Source organism: Candoia aspera, chromosome 3 (genome assembly GCF_035149785.1).
Source record: "Candoia aspera isolate rCanAsp1 chromosome 3, rCanAsp1.hap2, whole genome shotgun sequence".
Lineage (NCBI taxonomy): Eukaryota > Metazoa > Chordata > Lepidosauria > Squamata > Boidae > Candoia > Candoia aspera.
Window position 1 is genome coordinate 116,303,696 of NC_086155.1, and position 16,633 is coordinate 116,320,328.

General features: G+C 37.3%; 1 protein-coding gene across 1 annotated transcript in view; it reads right to left on the minus strand.

Moving 5' to 3' along the window:
- Nucleotides 1-16,633, minus strand: part of RALGAPA2 (Ral GTPase activating protein catalytic subunit alpha 2) — a 209,898-nt gene that overhangs the window by 162,935 nt on the left and 30,330 nt on the right. Inside the window, exons 6-11 of the mRNA XM_063298698.1 lie at nt 10,118-10,295; nt 7,781-7,893; nt 6,890-7,028; nt 6,100-6,299; nt 4,021-4,233; nt 3,276-3,449 (exon numbers count right to left, since the gene is read on the minus strand). Coding sequence (XP_063154768.1) covers nt 3,276-3,449; nt 4,021-4,233; nt 6,100-6,299; nt 6,890-7,028; nt 7,781-7,893; nt 10,118-10,295 — 1,017 coding nt within the window. The remainder of the gene's footprint in view (nt 1-3,275; nt 3,450-4,020; nt 4,234-6,099; nt 6,300-6,889; nt 7,029-7,780; nt 7,894-10,117; nt 10,296-16,633) is intronic.

A 16,633-nucleotide genomic window follows, 5' to 3' on the forward strand; every position in this document is an offset into this window, starting at 1 on the left:
ATCCCCAGTTTGGTCAGTGCAATTTTTAACAGAAGAATTAGCAGCTTCAATACCTTTCCAAAAAGAAACAAGCAATTAATTGGCTAAAATATTTAAATTCTCTTTATATCATACATTATTTAACACTGTTGAGTCTGTATGTATCAGTGCTGCCACTAGGAATATGTCACTACTAATTTACACATGCCTTACACAATAGAAAGTACAATTTCTACTTGAATACCACTACTGTCATGAGTAAGGATGGCGAGCAGGGGGCTCCCATCCAGACTGTCAAGCGCATGCGTAGCACTGATGAATTGTTCAGCCATTCAAAGAGACACAGATCGGGACCGCCTTAACCCTTGGGGTTTATATGGCTGGGTTTTTCCCACGCTTCTTCAGTTTGTTAGGATTCCTGTTGTACTAGCAATAAATATTAGAGACCAGTTCCTTGTCTCAGTGTGTTTCCTGGCGCACCAATTCATTCTTAATTTCCTCATCCAGCCCTTGTTTGAATTGGTCTTTTAATGCACTCTCATTCCAGTCCAGATCTCCTGCTAACAACTTGAAATCAGCAATGTAGATTCCCACCCTCTTGTTACCTTGCTTGAGCTTCCGAATCTCTCGGCTGGCCGTGGCCTCTCTGATCGGGTCGTCAAAGTGTGCTCGGAACCCTGCCAAAAAATTCTGGTAGTTGTTGAGAATCGGGTCGTTCTCCACCATGGGAATAGCCCATTTGGCTGCTGGTCCCTTTAGCAGACCTAGGATGAAGGTGACTCTGGTTCTGTCTGTGGGGAACTCTGCCGGTCTGCTGTCGAAGAACATAGTGCACTGTGTGAGAAAGGTTCTCAGCTGTCCTGCTTCTCCTCCAAATTTCTCTGGTAGACTGCCCTGGGATCTCAAGACTATTGGTGGGGCTGCTGCTGCTGCTGCTGGTGCCAGTTGTGGGTTAATCGGAGCTGGTTGTTGTAACTGCTGTAGCATGGCAGCTTGTAATGTGTTGATCTGGAGATCTACTTGTTGTTGGTGTTGTTGCAGGGCTGCTGCCAATTGTTGGATGGCAAGCCGCATTTCTTGGTTTTCTGAAGACATTTCTAAACGTATCTCCTTAATTGCTTGTTCCTCCCTCTTTCGATGGGAGTAGGAGTTTGTTAGGATTGATGTCCTAACAACCAGGAAACACACTGAGACAAGGAACTGGTCTCTAATATTTATTGCTAGTACTTAACAGGAATCCTAACAAACTGAAGAAGCGTGGGAAAACCCAGACATATAACCCCCAAGGGTTAAGGCGGTCCCGATCTGTGTCTCTTTGAATGGCTGAACAATTCATCAGTGCTACGCATGTGCTTGACAGTCTGGATGGGAGCCCCCTGCTCGCCATCCTTACTCATGACAACTACTGAGGAAAAAGCGTGCAGTGGCGATCCTTCCAAGTATACTGGCCCAGGGGTCTATAACTGTCAACAGAAATTTAGGGGGTTATTAGGAGGAAAGGAAATGGTTCCATTTACGGAACTACAGTAGATTAACTAGATTAGAACTAGACTAATTATTAACTAGATTAGATTAGATGAACTATTAGTTAATCTAGATTAGATTAGATGAACTATTAACTAGATTAGAAATAATTAACTAGATTACATACTAGATTAACAAGACTTTTATCAACAAACATGGGATGATTTGATACTATTTGAAATCAGATATAGTAATAATACAGAATAGAATAAAGACTGTGTTTCAGATTTTGAATTGAACATGGCTTTAAAACCGCTTTCATTTTCTTTCATGATATGACATACACAGTGAATATTTTCAATGCAATGCAAAAAACAATGATCTGTGACAAAATGTTTGTACAACTTGAAAAAAAATATTCTAATTTTGTATTGGAATCGTATCAACAATTTTACAGGTATTTACCCTCCATTAGTGATGAGTTAATTTGATTTAAACTATGTGAACCTATTGGAAATACAGTTCCAATTTTCTGACATTTCTGTATCAATTTAATGTTATGGCCTGTGTGTCATTATTTGGACTCAGCATAACAATACTGAAGGAGAGATTGGATTTTGAGATTGAATCACTTGACAGATGCTTTTAGAAAAATATACAGGATATCCTAAAAGTTACTTTTCTTTAAACAAAAATATTCATACTATAAAAATTTTAAATTTAAATCTTCCATTTGGGTGAAAATGTATTTAAATAAAAAAGAACAAACATAAACAAACATATATTTCTCCCAGATTAAAAATTAATGCAATCATATCATTTCAAATCCAGACATTTCAGATTTAAAGATCCAACATTTTTTTCCCATATATTTTGATTTTTTGACAAATGAAATGCTCTGAAATTTATAGTAATGATCAGGAAAAAAAAAACCCTTTTCCACCATTATAAAATAATTAAACAAAAGTTTTGGAAGAACACTTTCAGATATATTCCACAGGTAGTCCTCACTTAACGACCACAATAAGGACAGGAAAATTTATGTTAAGTAGTGCAGTTGTTAAGTGAGGCACCATGTGACCAGACCATTTTACAACAACCATTAAGTGAATCACCATGGTCGTTAAGCAAACCACAGGGCATTAAGCGAATCACCGTGGTTGTTAAGCGAATCCAGTGTACCCAATGGACATTGTTTGCTGGAAGCTGGCAAGGTCACAAATCATGATCACATGACCACAGGACGCTGCAACTGGTTGTACATGCAAGCTGGCTCTCAAATGCCCAAATTGCGATCACGTGACTATGGGGGTGGTGTGGTGGCTTGCAACGGTCATAAGTCTGAGTACAGATCGTAAAGCACTTTTTCTGAGGCTGTCATAACTTCAGACTGTTGTTAAACAAACAGTTGTTAAACGAGGACTACCTGTATTTGCTTTCAGATGCATTCAACTTGTGCATGAATGTGATTCTAAGAAATGAAAAGTTTTCAAGGAAACCAAGGCCTTAATTCAATTTTACTATACTTTTCTAACTCCTATACTTTTCTAACTCATACCCAACCTTCTATGTTCTAAGCATATGATTATAATATTCTGTTAATTTATTCAAATAACAACACTAAGAGAAATAATGCATCTGCTAATTGAGGGAATTAGTTTGAAGTGACTAAGAGAAAAATGATTGTTAGGAAAAAAAGTGGAACCAAGTTTTCTATATTCTATTTCCACTAGTCTGAGGAACATCTCTGCTCAGATCATACAACTATTTATAAAACCTAATGAATTACATCACACAAACTCTCCACCTATTAATAATGACTAGCAGCATACATGTTTGCCATCTGTCTCTGCTGTTGAGTATTCTATGATGCCATCATCATCTTGAATAGTCTCCTTTGTATCTGGTTCTTCCATGAACACAGGTTTCTCTTGTAGTATCCATTTCCTATAAACTTTCACAACCTTTTCAGTTAAGGATATCTCTGATGGCGGCAGCAAAAAAGCCTAAAATGGGAGTAGTACATATGAGTAACATGTCCTGAAGAGTAAATATCCTTGTACACATTTGAAGTACAACAGCTATCAACTGGATGTTATTTCATCAATAACAGTCTCTTATAGCACATTTAAAACTCTAGATTCTATTTAAAAAAAACAGGAGATTGAACTTGTTGAAGTTGTCCATTTACCTACTTCAGTCTATCAAGTTGCCATGCAGAAAAAGGAAAATCATTATGACATACACATTTATGTAAGAAAATCAAATCAAGACCAAGAGAAACAGTTTAGAGACAGTTGGAAAGGAAGTTTTATTAATACATACTTAAAATTAGTATAGAATAGCTTTTTTCAACTTAGTGGTCTCCCTATGTGATGTGATGTTTAAAATTAACTTTCATTTAATTTAGAGCACCTAAGGACACTATCTGAAAGGATGTGGGCCATGAAAGCCATAGGTACTACACTGCTGAGTGCTGGTTCTTAAAAAATTTCACTGATGTTACAGACTTCCACAAAGAGAAAGGCAGGGAATTAATACTCTACAACATATAAACAGATGTTAATTTATACCAACCTGATGAAATACTTCATTAACAAAATTCACATAATCTCTTGTAGACAAAAGTATTTGCTGTACCATCTCATATGCAGGCCGGTGCTGCTCTTCAATGCTGCAAAAACTAGAATCACTGGGTATCAGGCTGTGGTTGGTATGATTTTTTTCCTGATCTGATGGGACACTGTTCTCCACTTCAGGATTTTTATCTTGCGCTGTACTACCCACTGTCTTAAGGATATAGGTGGAAAGAAACAACTATGATAATTTATGGACATTATGTAAGAGAATTTAGTCTAACTTCTAATTACTAGCAACTAACTCCACCACCCAAACAATAACAGCCACTGAATTAAAAGTTTAATAAAAATATTGAGTGCATATGTATGCATATATGTAATTTGTAGGAAAAATATAGTAATACATCTTATGTATCTAGTGTTGATATAATAATACATTTGAAATTAGTAAGTAGACAAGAGCATGATACAGATACAGATATGTTACTCAGGCATATAAAAATGAAGGAACTTTGATGCAAATTGTAGCAGTTCTTTTCTCAATTCAACTTTGGATGAAAAAGCTAAATAGTTTTATGCCTGTAATATTCATTTCTTAAATTGTAGCTAATGTTGACAGAATATTTTTTCTTCTCTATTTTCAATACACTTAGCTATCTAAATAATAGAAGGTCTATAATCTTGAATTTGTGATAAACTATCAAATCCCACCAAAAACAGCTTTCATGGAGTTATGGTAATCTCAAAATGACAACCACACTTAAAGCCAAGTTCTCAGCATTATACCTTTTTCTCTGCAAAATGTATTAATACCCACTAACAAAACTTTAAAGACCAAGAAATTATAAATACTATGTTGTGTTTCACAGAAGGGAGGGAAGCAAGCAAGCTATGATGAGGAAGACAGAAAGGTAGAACTTCAAATGTATTCAGAGCCACTCAACAATTGCTTCACTGGTCTTCATCAAGGTAAGCAGGAATGCTGCTTTGAGCGAAAAATAATCAACAGAACTTTGTAAACAGAAGGTATCTTTAAGATAGCTTTTTTTGCTGTCTTTAACCTTCCAGACAGGTTTAGATAGATAGTCCCTCAGGCCGTTAGATCCCAAGTCATTTAGAGTTTTAAGCATTAAAAATACCACCTTCGATTTTGCCTGGCAACTTTTTACACAGGTATGATATGATCTTAGCATCATACACTGATTACAGCCTAGAGGTCCCTATTCCACCAACTGAAGCCTCTGGACAATGCTAAACGGTAGCCCAGCATTGCCCGCAGTTAGGTGACGATCACCATAGCCTGGCCACTCCCCCTGCTGCCTTTATCAGCTTGTATAGCAAACATCCCCTTTTCCTCCCAGTATGCTCATCTGGAACAACAGATGCTTATTAATTAGGCATATCCAGAATAGGTGGCTTCTCTTTACTTGCCATTTTTACTGCAACCAGTGGAATGGTAGGAAATAACAGAAGGGGGCTGCGTATTGTGGGAGTGTGCTGGTGTGGCTCTGTGGATAAATTGGTGCTTGTGAGTTCTACATTGCTAATCTGAGACCAAAGTTACAGGGAGACTCAGTAGTTAAATAAACAAACAAAAACAAAATATAGGTCATCAGCTGACAAACAGGTTGAAAAACAATAATTAAAAAACTATTCTATACCCCTCAAAAAGTATATTTGAATACAGAAGGCACAAGGCTAAATCCTTCATTTTAAACTGATCTTTGCTGCTATTAAAATGTATGATGTCTTCAATAATCTCAAACTCACAAAGCATGTGCACACAATTTAAATGTTCAGGTGCTAATTTTCTGTCTCCACTAGTTTAAGCTACTCTGAAATGAATCCACTAGGCTTAATAGTTGCTAAATTATTAGACAGGCGTTATTCAATTACTAAAGTTGATTACTAGATACATGATACTTAAGATATCAGCAGGTCTCAAAATACAAAATGTTTTACCGAATTAAATTTAAGTTCTAAAGCTCATGTAAAAGTTACAGTTTAGCTAGCGTAACTTGATGTTGATTTGAAAACAACTTCAGAAATGCTAATCTAAGTAAAACTTGCAACATACTTGAATGATTTTGGGCAGAACTTCCACACCATTTTTGAAAGTTTGTGTTGCTGTAAGGTATTTCTTTTCCAGAAAAAAGTTTACAAGCCATTTAATAAAAGTTACACGGGCGTCCAGGTATGGAATTTTTGTACTATAAAAATTTCCATCATCACAAGTTGTACTAACATATGCTGATTTGGGTCGCAGGCTAGGAATCTCTGTAAAACACAAAACACGAAATTAAATTTTTAAAACCCTGACATAATTATAAACGGAAGTTCACATTCCAGACAGTGTAAACTGGGCTGACAGTGCAAATAAGAGAATACAAATGAAGATAATAATGTGTTTTCATAGGCAAAAAAAAAAAAAAGGATGGATGGATGGACGGATGGAGCATACAGCAAGAACTGTACATAATAAAAGTAATCTGAATTAAGAGGGGGAAAATTAGTTGCATAGGATAGGTTTATAAGACAAATTTGACCCTGCTATTTTTTTTTCAAATAATGTAATCTTACAAGAAATTATGTAAAATAGATTAATATTTTATTATCCCTATATTGCAGATAAGAAGCCATGATTAAAAAATAATGTTCTCGCCAAGCTCATCTGGTAAGCAAAATTCTGCCATTATCATTGTTCTCTGGAGATAAATCTAAATTTTAAAATAGAGGGGAATAATAACTGTATGTGGCTTGTGAAGAAGACAATATGTTATCTAAATAAAGATACTTATTTGAATCTTAATTGTGAAAAAAAAACCTTTTCTTCTTATTCAAATAACTGAAGTAAAATAGTTACTTACCAAGCACAGGATTGTAGAGGTTGGTTAGTTTTATAAAAGAGGGGAATAAATGAGGAAGATAATACTTTCTGAACAAGGCAAAGAGAAACTTAAATCCTGTATCAAGGTTCTCCTTATTCTTCCATTCCAACCTTGCAGCCTTTGCCAGAATTAAGAAATGACTCACATTAATGCAAAGAACATTGAAATATTCGTGTGATGAAAAATTCTATATATACTTTTTTAATGCAACCCCCCCCCCCAAAACACACAGGATCCAACCCATTTAGGATATTGTCCTATAAAGGCATACAACAATAGAAAATTAATGAAAACTGTAAATACAGGTAGTCTTCACTTAACATCCACTAGTTCAGTAACCATTTAAAGTTATGATGGCACTGAAAAAGGAGGACTTACGACAGGTCTTTGTAATTGTGGCCATTGCAGCATCCCCACAGTCACTTGATTGCAATTTGGATGCTTGGCAACCGGCTCACAATTATGATGCCATAGTGCCCCACAATCACGAGATCACCATTTGCAACCTTCACTGCCAGCTTCCAACAAGCAAAGTTAATGGGGGAGCCAGCAAGAGGTTGCAAATGGAGATCACATGACCATGGGATGCTGCGACCATGTGGGATTTGCCTAACAACAGTAAGTGGGACTGCCAGAACTGCTAAGTCAGTGCGGTCACGTGACATCATACCTTATGACCTCATCGCTTAGCAACGGAGTGCCCAATTCCAATAACATCAATAAGCAAGAACTACCTATACTTGAATTTGAAAATAATGCCAGTGTTTCTGCTTCCTAAGCCTCAACTTCCTTTAGATATTATGTGAGCAAATGAATGCATGAATAAATTAAATGATTTCAATGAAATAAATTTATTATGTGTGTGCTTACCTGAATTACCATATATTTTAAGAGTATCTGAAGAAAGTAGCAAGTTGGGCCTTCAATCTTTTCACCAGTAGCAAGTGGTAAAAGTGGTGTTATATCCTCAGGATAGATTTTCACTAAAATAAAACACATGAAGAATTTAAAACATCACACCATAAAATTTGTACCCACTGAAACCAGTGGTTCTCAACATCTTAAGTCTCATCTATTGAAGAACCTGAGTCTACCAAGACAGAACCAAAAAGCCTACTTTTTCAGAAAAGGCAGATAGATAGATAAGCAAGCATTTTGACTGTACAATCAACCATAATAATATTATATTAAACTTGTATGCTGCCCACTCTCAATGATTCTGGGCGGCTTACAACAATCAAATTAATAAAATAAAATAATAAATAAAATAATTACAATCAAATCAATAAAACATAAAGGACAAAGATAAAAGATGACAAGCATGATAAAGCAAGGGGTCTCACTCTCCTTCACAGCTCTTCTAGACAAGTTATATCTAGCAGCTCCCCTCACCAGAAAAGTGAGCAGTGCATTGTGAACAATTATACTTTTCAGGTGGTCTTCAAAGGACAAAGATAATTTCAAAATTATTTTTATTGGTTATGGTAAATTTTAAGGATGTAAATAATGCAGTAGTACAATTTTTACTGTTGAAATAATGAGTGAAAGATAATATGGAGCTGAAACTATGCTTGACACAATGATCTTCCCCCAAGTCCCAATAAATAAAAAATACATATACACACATTCCCCCCTCCTGCAATAACAAGAGCTAACTAATGCTAAACACTTTTTAAAACTTTGTCTACTAAACTTTAAACTAAACCCTAACCCAAAACTTTTAGAAGTTGATACAACTCCAAATTCCAAGAAATATTTTGCTAAAATTCTCAGTTCCCTTTGCCTTAATGTACCCAACAGGAGACTTGTCTTCTTAGCCCTCTTTCTGTGCTCTCTTCTTCATCATGGCTTTCTTCCTGATTTGGGGAAATCCAGACTACTAATGTGTACCACCATAAGTGGTTAAGCCTAAGAATCGATCATGCAATTCATCAAGAGCTAATTTTTCTAATTATATTAGAAAAGATCCCTCTAAATCTTTAATATCACATTGCGTCCATCAAAAACTTGTGAATGTAATGAACTTGTGTTAACAAGCTCTGGTCCAGTTCAGACTTTAGCAGGTGGCATGATTCAATTTTATACTTCAAGATTCAAAGGCAAATCAATTCAATTTAAGCCATTCTCAGTTTCAATTAAAAGCTGGGACCATAAAATGTAATGGGGAAACATCCTTTTAATGACTGCAGCTGCTTCATTTTTTGGCATAATAGTAGAATGAAAATTACAGGACTGTAATTCCTGCCAAGTTTCAGCCAGACACCTTCAAGGATTTCACTACAATAAATGTATTCCCTGTGCAACTCTTTTAAGACATTAGGAATGAGGAACAAATAGCATAGCAGCTTCAATTGTCCAGCAAAGAGCCTACAAAGAAACTGCACAAAATAAATGCATAAAGTACCCTACTTCAACTTAAAAAAAAATACTTTCAAAAACTGTGGAAAAAGAAATCTATTGCTCTTCCACCTGCTTTTCTGGGCTAGCCTACATACTGGCATAACACATGGGCAAGGACACAAAGTAATATCAATTTACACTCTTTGGATGACGTATCTTTATACGTTCTACACATTGTCTTTTGTTGTGGCCGTAACTGGTTGGCAAGCTTAGTATCTCAAGCATTTAATTCAGGCATTTCCCAAACTACAATAACCAACTCAATAAAATACAGAAAAGAAAAAGAATTATACTTGTTCCCAAGAATAATCTTAAAAGACACAAAGAACAGAACAGTGCTTATGATCACCTACTGCTCCCAGCTAAAACCAGAAACACATAATCAAAGATTTATAGCACATCCTGGACTTCCCTTTCAAAGACACAGCACAATTGAACAAATAGGTATTAATCAGGAGCATGCAACAATGGCACAAATACTGTAACCAAGCCCTATGGAAGACACAGATGGCAATTCTGTTCACATAGCTTGTTACAACACTACCAGGGCCTAATAGTATCACCCACAAAATGAAAAGAACAAGAATGATTCTTTTAAGGAAGTGAGAGGCATATAAATTTCCTAAATGAATAATTAAAAGTTTTTAAATTATTGCTTAAAACTTTTTTCAATACACACATTTACTACAGCTGACTCTATTACTCGAGATTACAATCCATATCAATTGACTAACATTTCATTAGCATAGCAAGTAACTTTCACTATCTAGAAACATAAGAAAAAATCAGAAGAGTATAAGAACTAACCATTTGGAAGATTAGAAGGAGGACTAATGAGGGTATCCAGAGTACATGGACCTTTTGAAGACATCACTGCAGGAAAACCAGGTACAAGACAAGCAAAAATTAACAGCTGTTCTTCTGCACAATTAGTCTGGAGAGCTTGCAGCCAGAGAAGAAATAATCGTATTCCTTCACATCTTATCTGAAAAGAAGGCACATTTTAGAAACCAGTATAAAAGTAACCATTCACAAAACATGTATTAGAAATCATCACAGTTCTAAAACAAAAATGATGAAAATACTATAATCATATTTTTTAGAATTAAACCGTAGGATCTTAATTTGGATGACCCTCCAAATTTCTGTCTGGAAGATTAGGAATTTCCTGTGGGCATACGCTCCTGCCTTCTCTATGCATCTCCCACAACAATACTCTTCTCCACAGAAATCCCGTTTCTATTTCTACATCCGAGGAGAGAAGCCATACTTCTTATATTTCATTCAAGAAAAGTAGTAGTAGTAATCAAAGTAAATCTACGTTAAGCCAAAACACCTGAATCTGCAAAAAATATTTAATCCTCAAAAACAGATTTTGGATAGAGGATTACCAAAACGGAGCATATAAAAATTCATTTTAACCCAGCAGAAGAAGCCTTGATGGCTCTTCTGTATGAAGATGAGCAAATATCATGCTGTTGTCAGGCAAGCTGGACTGGGAAAGATAAACAGGCACACAAGGATACAAGAATTTCTGATATATTATAGAAAAGTTAAAGCCGCTGTGAAAGAATTCCAGAGAGAGCTGTGTATCAAATGTGAGTTCTATTTATACTGCAATCAGTATTCAAATTCTTGCATTTCTTTTCCCATTTACTCTAGGTAAAGGGCTACAAGCGACCTCACTCTGGATGAGAGGAATCATTCCATCTGTCCCTTGCTTTATCTGCAAATCTTGTTATAACTTTATTTTTTTCTGTTCCAAAGTAAAGAATTTCGCATTTGTCTCAAACTTAATTGTTTTTTTAGCCTATTTTTCTAATGTCTCAAAAAAAAAAAAAAAAAAAAAAAGAATTTTATTTCTGTTTTCTAGAGAAATGGCTATTATGCCCAAATTTGTATTAGGTACAGATTCCCTCTAATATAAAAAATGTAAAATTAGTGCCCAGGATTGAACTTGTGGCATCCATTTGTTGCTACTGTACAGAGTTGTTCAGCTGCTTCCAACTCTTTGTGACTGAACGGACATAATATTGCCAGGACTGCCTGCCAGCAACTACTTTTTTGGATTCTGGTAAACTCATACTTGTGTCATCAGTAATAGGATACAACCACCTGTCTTCTGCTGGCCTCTTTTTGAATTGCCTTCCATTTTTCCAAGCATCAAGGGCTTCTCCAGGTTTCTTGCTATTGCATTATGTATCCAAAATACTTAAATTTTACCATTGCTAACGCATCACTGTTAGTAAGCAATCTGCTTTTATTTCATCTAGCATTCAGTATATATTGTTCTTATGATCCAAGTTGTCTTCTCTGACACCACAATTCAAAGGCATCATTTTTTCAAGTAGTCCAGCTTTCACAAATATATGTTATAACCTTGGCAATAACTTTGTGATCAGCTGGATTGTCATGGCAAAATAGCAGATCTCTATTTCATGGCTACAGTTCTGTGAATTTTTGATCCTTGGAAGATAAAGCCTGATTGCACTGAGTCGGCAATATCTGTTGAAAAAAATCTTAAGGTTTTTTGTTTGTTTGTTTTTAAAATTAAACAACAAATTGGCTTGTGCATTCTCTCTTTTTATCTTCAAAAAGAGATACCTTAAGTTTTGCCTTCAGGCATTTTTGACATATTAACAGTCATCTCACTTTCTTTTGGTTTTTGCATTTTGATATTTTTCTCTCTCTCACTTTCAGCAATCCCAATATGTCAGCCCAGTCAGTTCCACTATTTCTTAACAAGAGTCATAACTAAGATCAGATATAGAACTTATAGAACAATTCTTAACCTATTAACTATGAATCAAGAAAATAATAAAGAATCCAAACATGAACATGTGCCAGGATAGGTTTTTAAAAAGTTTACTCTTTTGAGTTGGAGTAAAATATCTCCATATACAGACCAAATTAAATTACTTAAACACATGGAGGGCACTTTAGCTGTGTACTCAATGTTTCTTAGAAACATTATTGCAGTCAAATGAAGGCTCCAATACTAAATTAGAATTCCCAGCTACCATTATATGGAACGGCTATAAACTAATGAAAAAAACAAAAAACAAAATAACCATATAGAATAGGCTTATTTCTAACTGGACCATAAATTCGTAAGAATCATCTGACTATCACTATTTCCAACAACCAAAATTATTCAGTCACTTTCTGAAATTTTTTTGCTCAATCATATTTAGAAAATCTGAAGACTTTTTAATTACTATAATAATTCTGTCCATGTTCAAATTGCTACTAATATTAATATTTGGTCAATCCATCTTTACAAGTATTTTTCATCAGGAAAATATGGGTTTCTTGCAGAAAAGCTACCTCAAGCTTCAATATATTCAGTTTATACAATATGTTCAGTTTATATATATTTTAAAAAGTTCCCCTATTGGATATACCTCTCAGATCTTTAACATTCCATGATATAATATCTAAACTGACATATTATAAAGATTAAAGTAGTATAATTTTATATTGGAAAAATCCAACATGATCCCAAGTCAAGGTTACAACAGTAACTATAAAAACAAATTGTACTCAGAAAATTACTATTTTCAAAACTAAAAATTCAAAAAAAGAAAACCACAGAGATTATATAAAGTGAAGATGAAAATAAAGGTGAATGAAAATAAAAATAACAGTAGCTATTGGAAAAGAAAGTCCACCACAATTGGATTTAGTTTAGAACAACGATAGATTAATTACAACTTAATCTCAGCTGGGTGAATCTCTCTCTCAGCCCTAGGAAGGAGGCAATGGCAAACCACTTCAAAAAATATTGCCGAGAAAACTGCAGGGACTTGTCTAGGCAGTCTCTGAGAATCGGACAAGATTGAACGGATGAAAAAAAAATTTCTCTATAACAGCCACTAGAGGTTGCTCATCCTCTACATATGGAAAGGTATTCTGCAGATGTAGCCTTGAATCTGTGCCAGCTCCTCTGAACAAGTTGCTGATTTCTTTCCAAATGTTATGTCTTTGGTTTCTAGTTCCTGGATTCTTTTCTCACAAGATTTAAACAGTTATTTTCCTAAGCTCTTTTGTTTCCTTCTGCACAGAATCCAATTTCCTTTCAAGTAAATCAACTTTTAACACATGTTTTGTGACCCTTTTTATGGATTGCATCACAATAAGCAGCTCAAAATTAGTTACTTCTCTTGGCTCCATTCCACAAGGAAGTTCATGGGTTATATTTCTTTGCTGAATATCACCAACTGATATTCAACTGGACTATCAGTCAAAGTAAACACCTCTTCTGATGCAGCCTAACTTTCAGGAAGAGAAATAAGGAGTTTTTGACTCCTTATGAGTGGGCCATTTTAATGGGTGAAACTGAAGAGGAAGGGGAAGTCAGTTTCTTAAGTTTACAAGGCACAGAATCTCCCCAAACATCCAAATTTAGTAGAAAATGGTTTGACTAATCTTTCTGCTTACCAATTCCTTTTAACAAGCAATTCAGATGCAGTTTTTATCAGCATACAGGGAAGAACAAACTGCAGATCATCATATCTGCATCTTGATCAGAAGTGCACAAAAAGTCCTTGGACGGCCAGCAACCATAAAGTTAGGGTTTTGTGATATCTATCTTCCTACCTACCTACCTACCTACAAGATTTATACTGCATAGTGGTCCATCTTATATGCAAGAACTCTGGGAGGCTCACAGAGACAGAATAAAACATAAAAGAACCATGCAATCAGCATCAAAATAACTCTGGCACCCCAAAATAGATTCCCCACACATAAACATTCACATTTATTGGGCTCCAGCCTCACCTTAGCCCAATGCTTGGCAGAACAGCCAGCTCTTTAAGGCCTTCTTCTAGAAGACTAGAAGGGTACGAGCCTTCCAGATCTCAGGAGGGAGGATATTCTGCAGGGCAGGGGCAACTATGGAGAAGGTAAGCTTCCAAGGTCCCGCCAGATGACAACTCTATAAATAGGTCCCGCCAGATGACAACTCCCTTAAGGGAAGGGACCTGGAGTATGCCTTGATCACTTCACAGTTAGATTACTGCAATGCATCTACATGGGGCTGCCCTTGCAGACCATCTGGAAGTTACAACTGGTCCAAGAATGCAGTGGCAGTTTGCCCATATTACACCACTGCTGCACGGGCTGTACTGGCTCCCAGTTTCTTTCTGGGTACAATTCAAGGTACTGCTTATCACTTTTAAAGCCTGGCATGGTACAAGGCCAAGTTATTTGCAGGACTGCCTCTCCCTGAGGGTATCTGCCTATTCCACTAAGCCAGAGAGACCTCAGCTTTCTTTGTGATCCTGCATACTATTCTTTAATAAATCAGATATCTTTGCATTCCTGCTCATGAGTCTGAGAGTGTTTTAGAATAGGCATTCATTACATAAAGCTGAGAATGATAAAAGCGTGCCAAATGCAAACTAAAAACCCTCGGTACAAATGAGATCCCTCCCCCCGTAGAATCCCTCCCCCCGCTCACAATCCCAGGTGCTCCTAACGGCTTCTGATGGTCTGCGGGAAAAGTCCTTGAACAGAGCACATAACCCAAACACATTCCATTGAAATGAACATAGATACAGAGCTTGGTACAAGGTTTCACAGCAGCTCCCTCCCAAACAGAAACGCGTGTCAGCACCATGGCATGTGAAACGTTACGATGTACAGTGCACGTTGAAACAGTGAACATGACAACTGGGTTCATCAGTCACCTGGGGCAGACTGATTGAATAGGCCTCTCCTCCCTGGTATGTGGGGCAGTTGCAGAGAGCTCCGGGGCCAAGTTGGTGTGATCCAGGGCCAAGGGACTAATATAAATATCCGCCAACTCCAGAGCACAATGCCACTGCCCTGAGACAAAACCAAATCTAATGAATGACCTCCATTGTGAGTTGGGCCCTGAATAAGTTGGACCACATCCATGGTGGCCCTGAACTCCTGAGCCATCTCTGACTCTGGGCCCTGAGAAGGCAGGATAAAGAACCATGAACCTGGGGAACTCAACTGTCAACTTAATCACAGGTCGAGGACTTTGGGCAGAGACACTGCTACACTGCAGGGAACAAAGAAAGTAGGCAGCAATCCCAGGTAATCTCTATGGCCCAATCTTGCCGTCTCATTTATGACAAATTGTAGATATGGAAACCTTGATGTCAGCCTACAAGGTAGACCAGACCAAGAAACAGATGCCAAGTGTGCCTAAAATTACTTTTATTAAGATTGGCTATTGTAACAGAATCTTGCAAGTCTGAATGTGCTTCTCCTCCTCTCTCTCTCTTCATGTGAATTTGGCGGTGTCTGATACATTTTCAGGGGCTTTCCCCCCGCATCTGGTCTTCTGCAATGTTTATCTACCCATTACCTCAGCATCTTCCCTTTCTCCATCAAGGTCATCCTATCTACTCTTCACTTTCACCACAGGCCAACCTAGTGTTAAGTAGCAACAGCCGGAGTCTAGAGCTAATGAAGGTCTTGGTCTCATGCCACCCTCCCTCAGCCTGCCCCCGGTCTACTGCCATATCTTCCCATACCTGTCACCACAATACTTTTCCCTGCCCTCTCTCCCTTCTCTCCAAGGTCTCACCCTCCACACCTTCCCACCCCCACATTGAAGGGACCCATCCAACCAGATACCAACAAACAGGGGATAGATATGTCCCAACCGAGTTGTCAGCACTTCTGTAAAATTCATTCAGCGCCTAAACCTGGGCAGTGCCACCATCCCATATCATCCAACAGCCATACTTAGTCCACTCTCTCCCTAACTCCCCACCACTCCACTCTCACCTGGGCTACAAAGGAAAGCTTCACATCCCATGGGCCTAGCAGGCAGGATCTCCCCACACCCCCACAAAGCCTCCATCTTTCACCCGAGGGCAGTTGGCAGGTCTAGGCTCACCCACCTCACACACCAACAAAACAGTTCTTGATAGTCCAAATCTTCTCAATCTCAACCAGCAGCTACAACATAATCCTCCCAGATCTACCTTCGGATCTCAAATGCAGAACTGATCCCCGTCCATTGAAATCCCAGGAGAAAGACAGAAGAAGCCACCAAAATGGCTGCTGCAGCACATGGCCAGTCAAACGGCAACTGCAGTATGCAGGCTACTTTTCCCACAAGACTACTGCCTTGCTCCTGCTGCCACTATCCACTTGCTCCTGCTGCCACTATTGTTTTGGTAAACAATTAAGAAACTATTTCAAAAATGAAGGGAAACTAGAAGTAACTATCTGCCTTTTCTTTTTACACAGATCTATGGATCCTGAACCAAGTCATATGGTGATTTCTCTTACTCTTAGCAAAAAAGCAAATGACCAGGTATGGAAAGATGGAAAGGT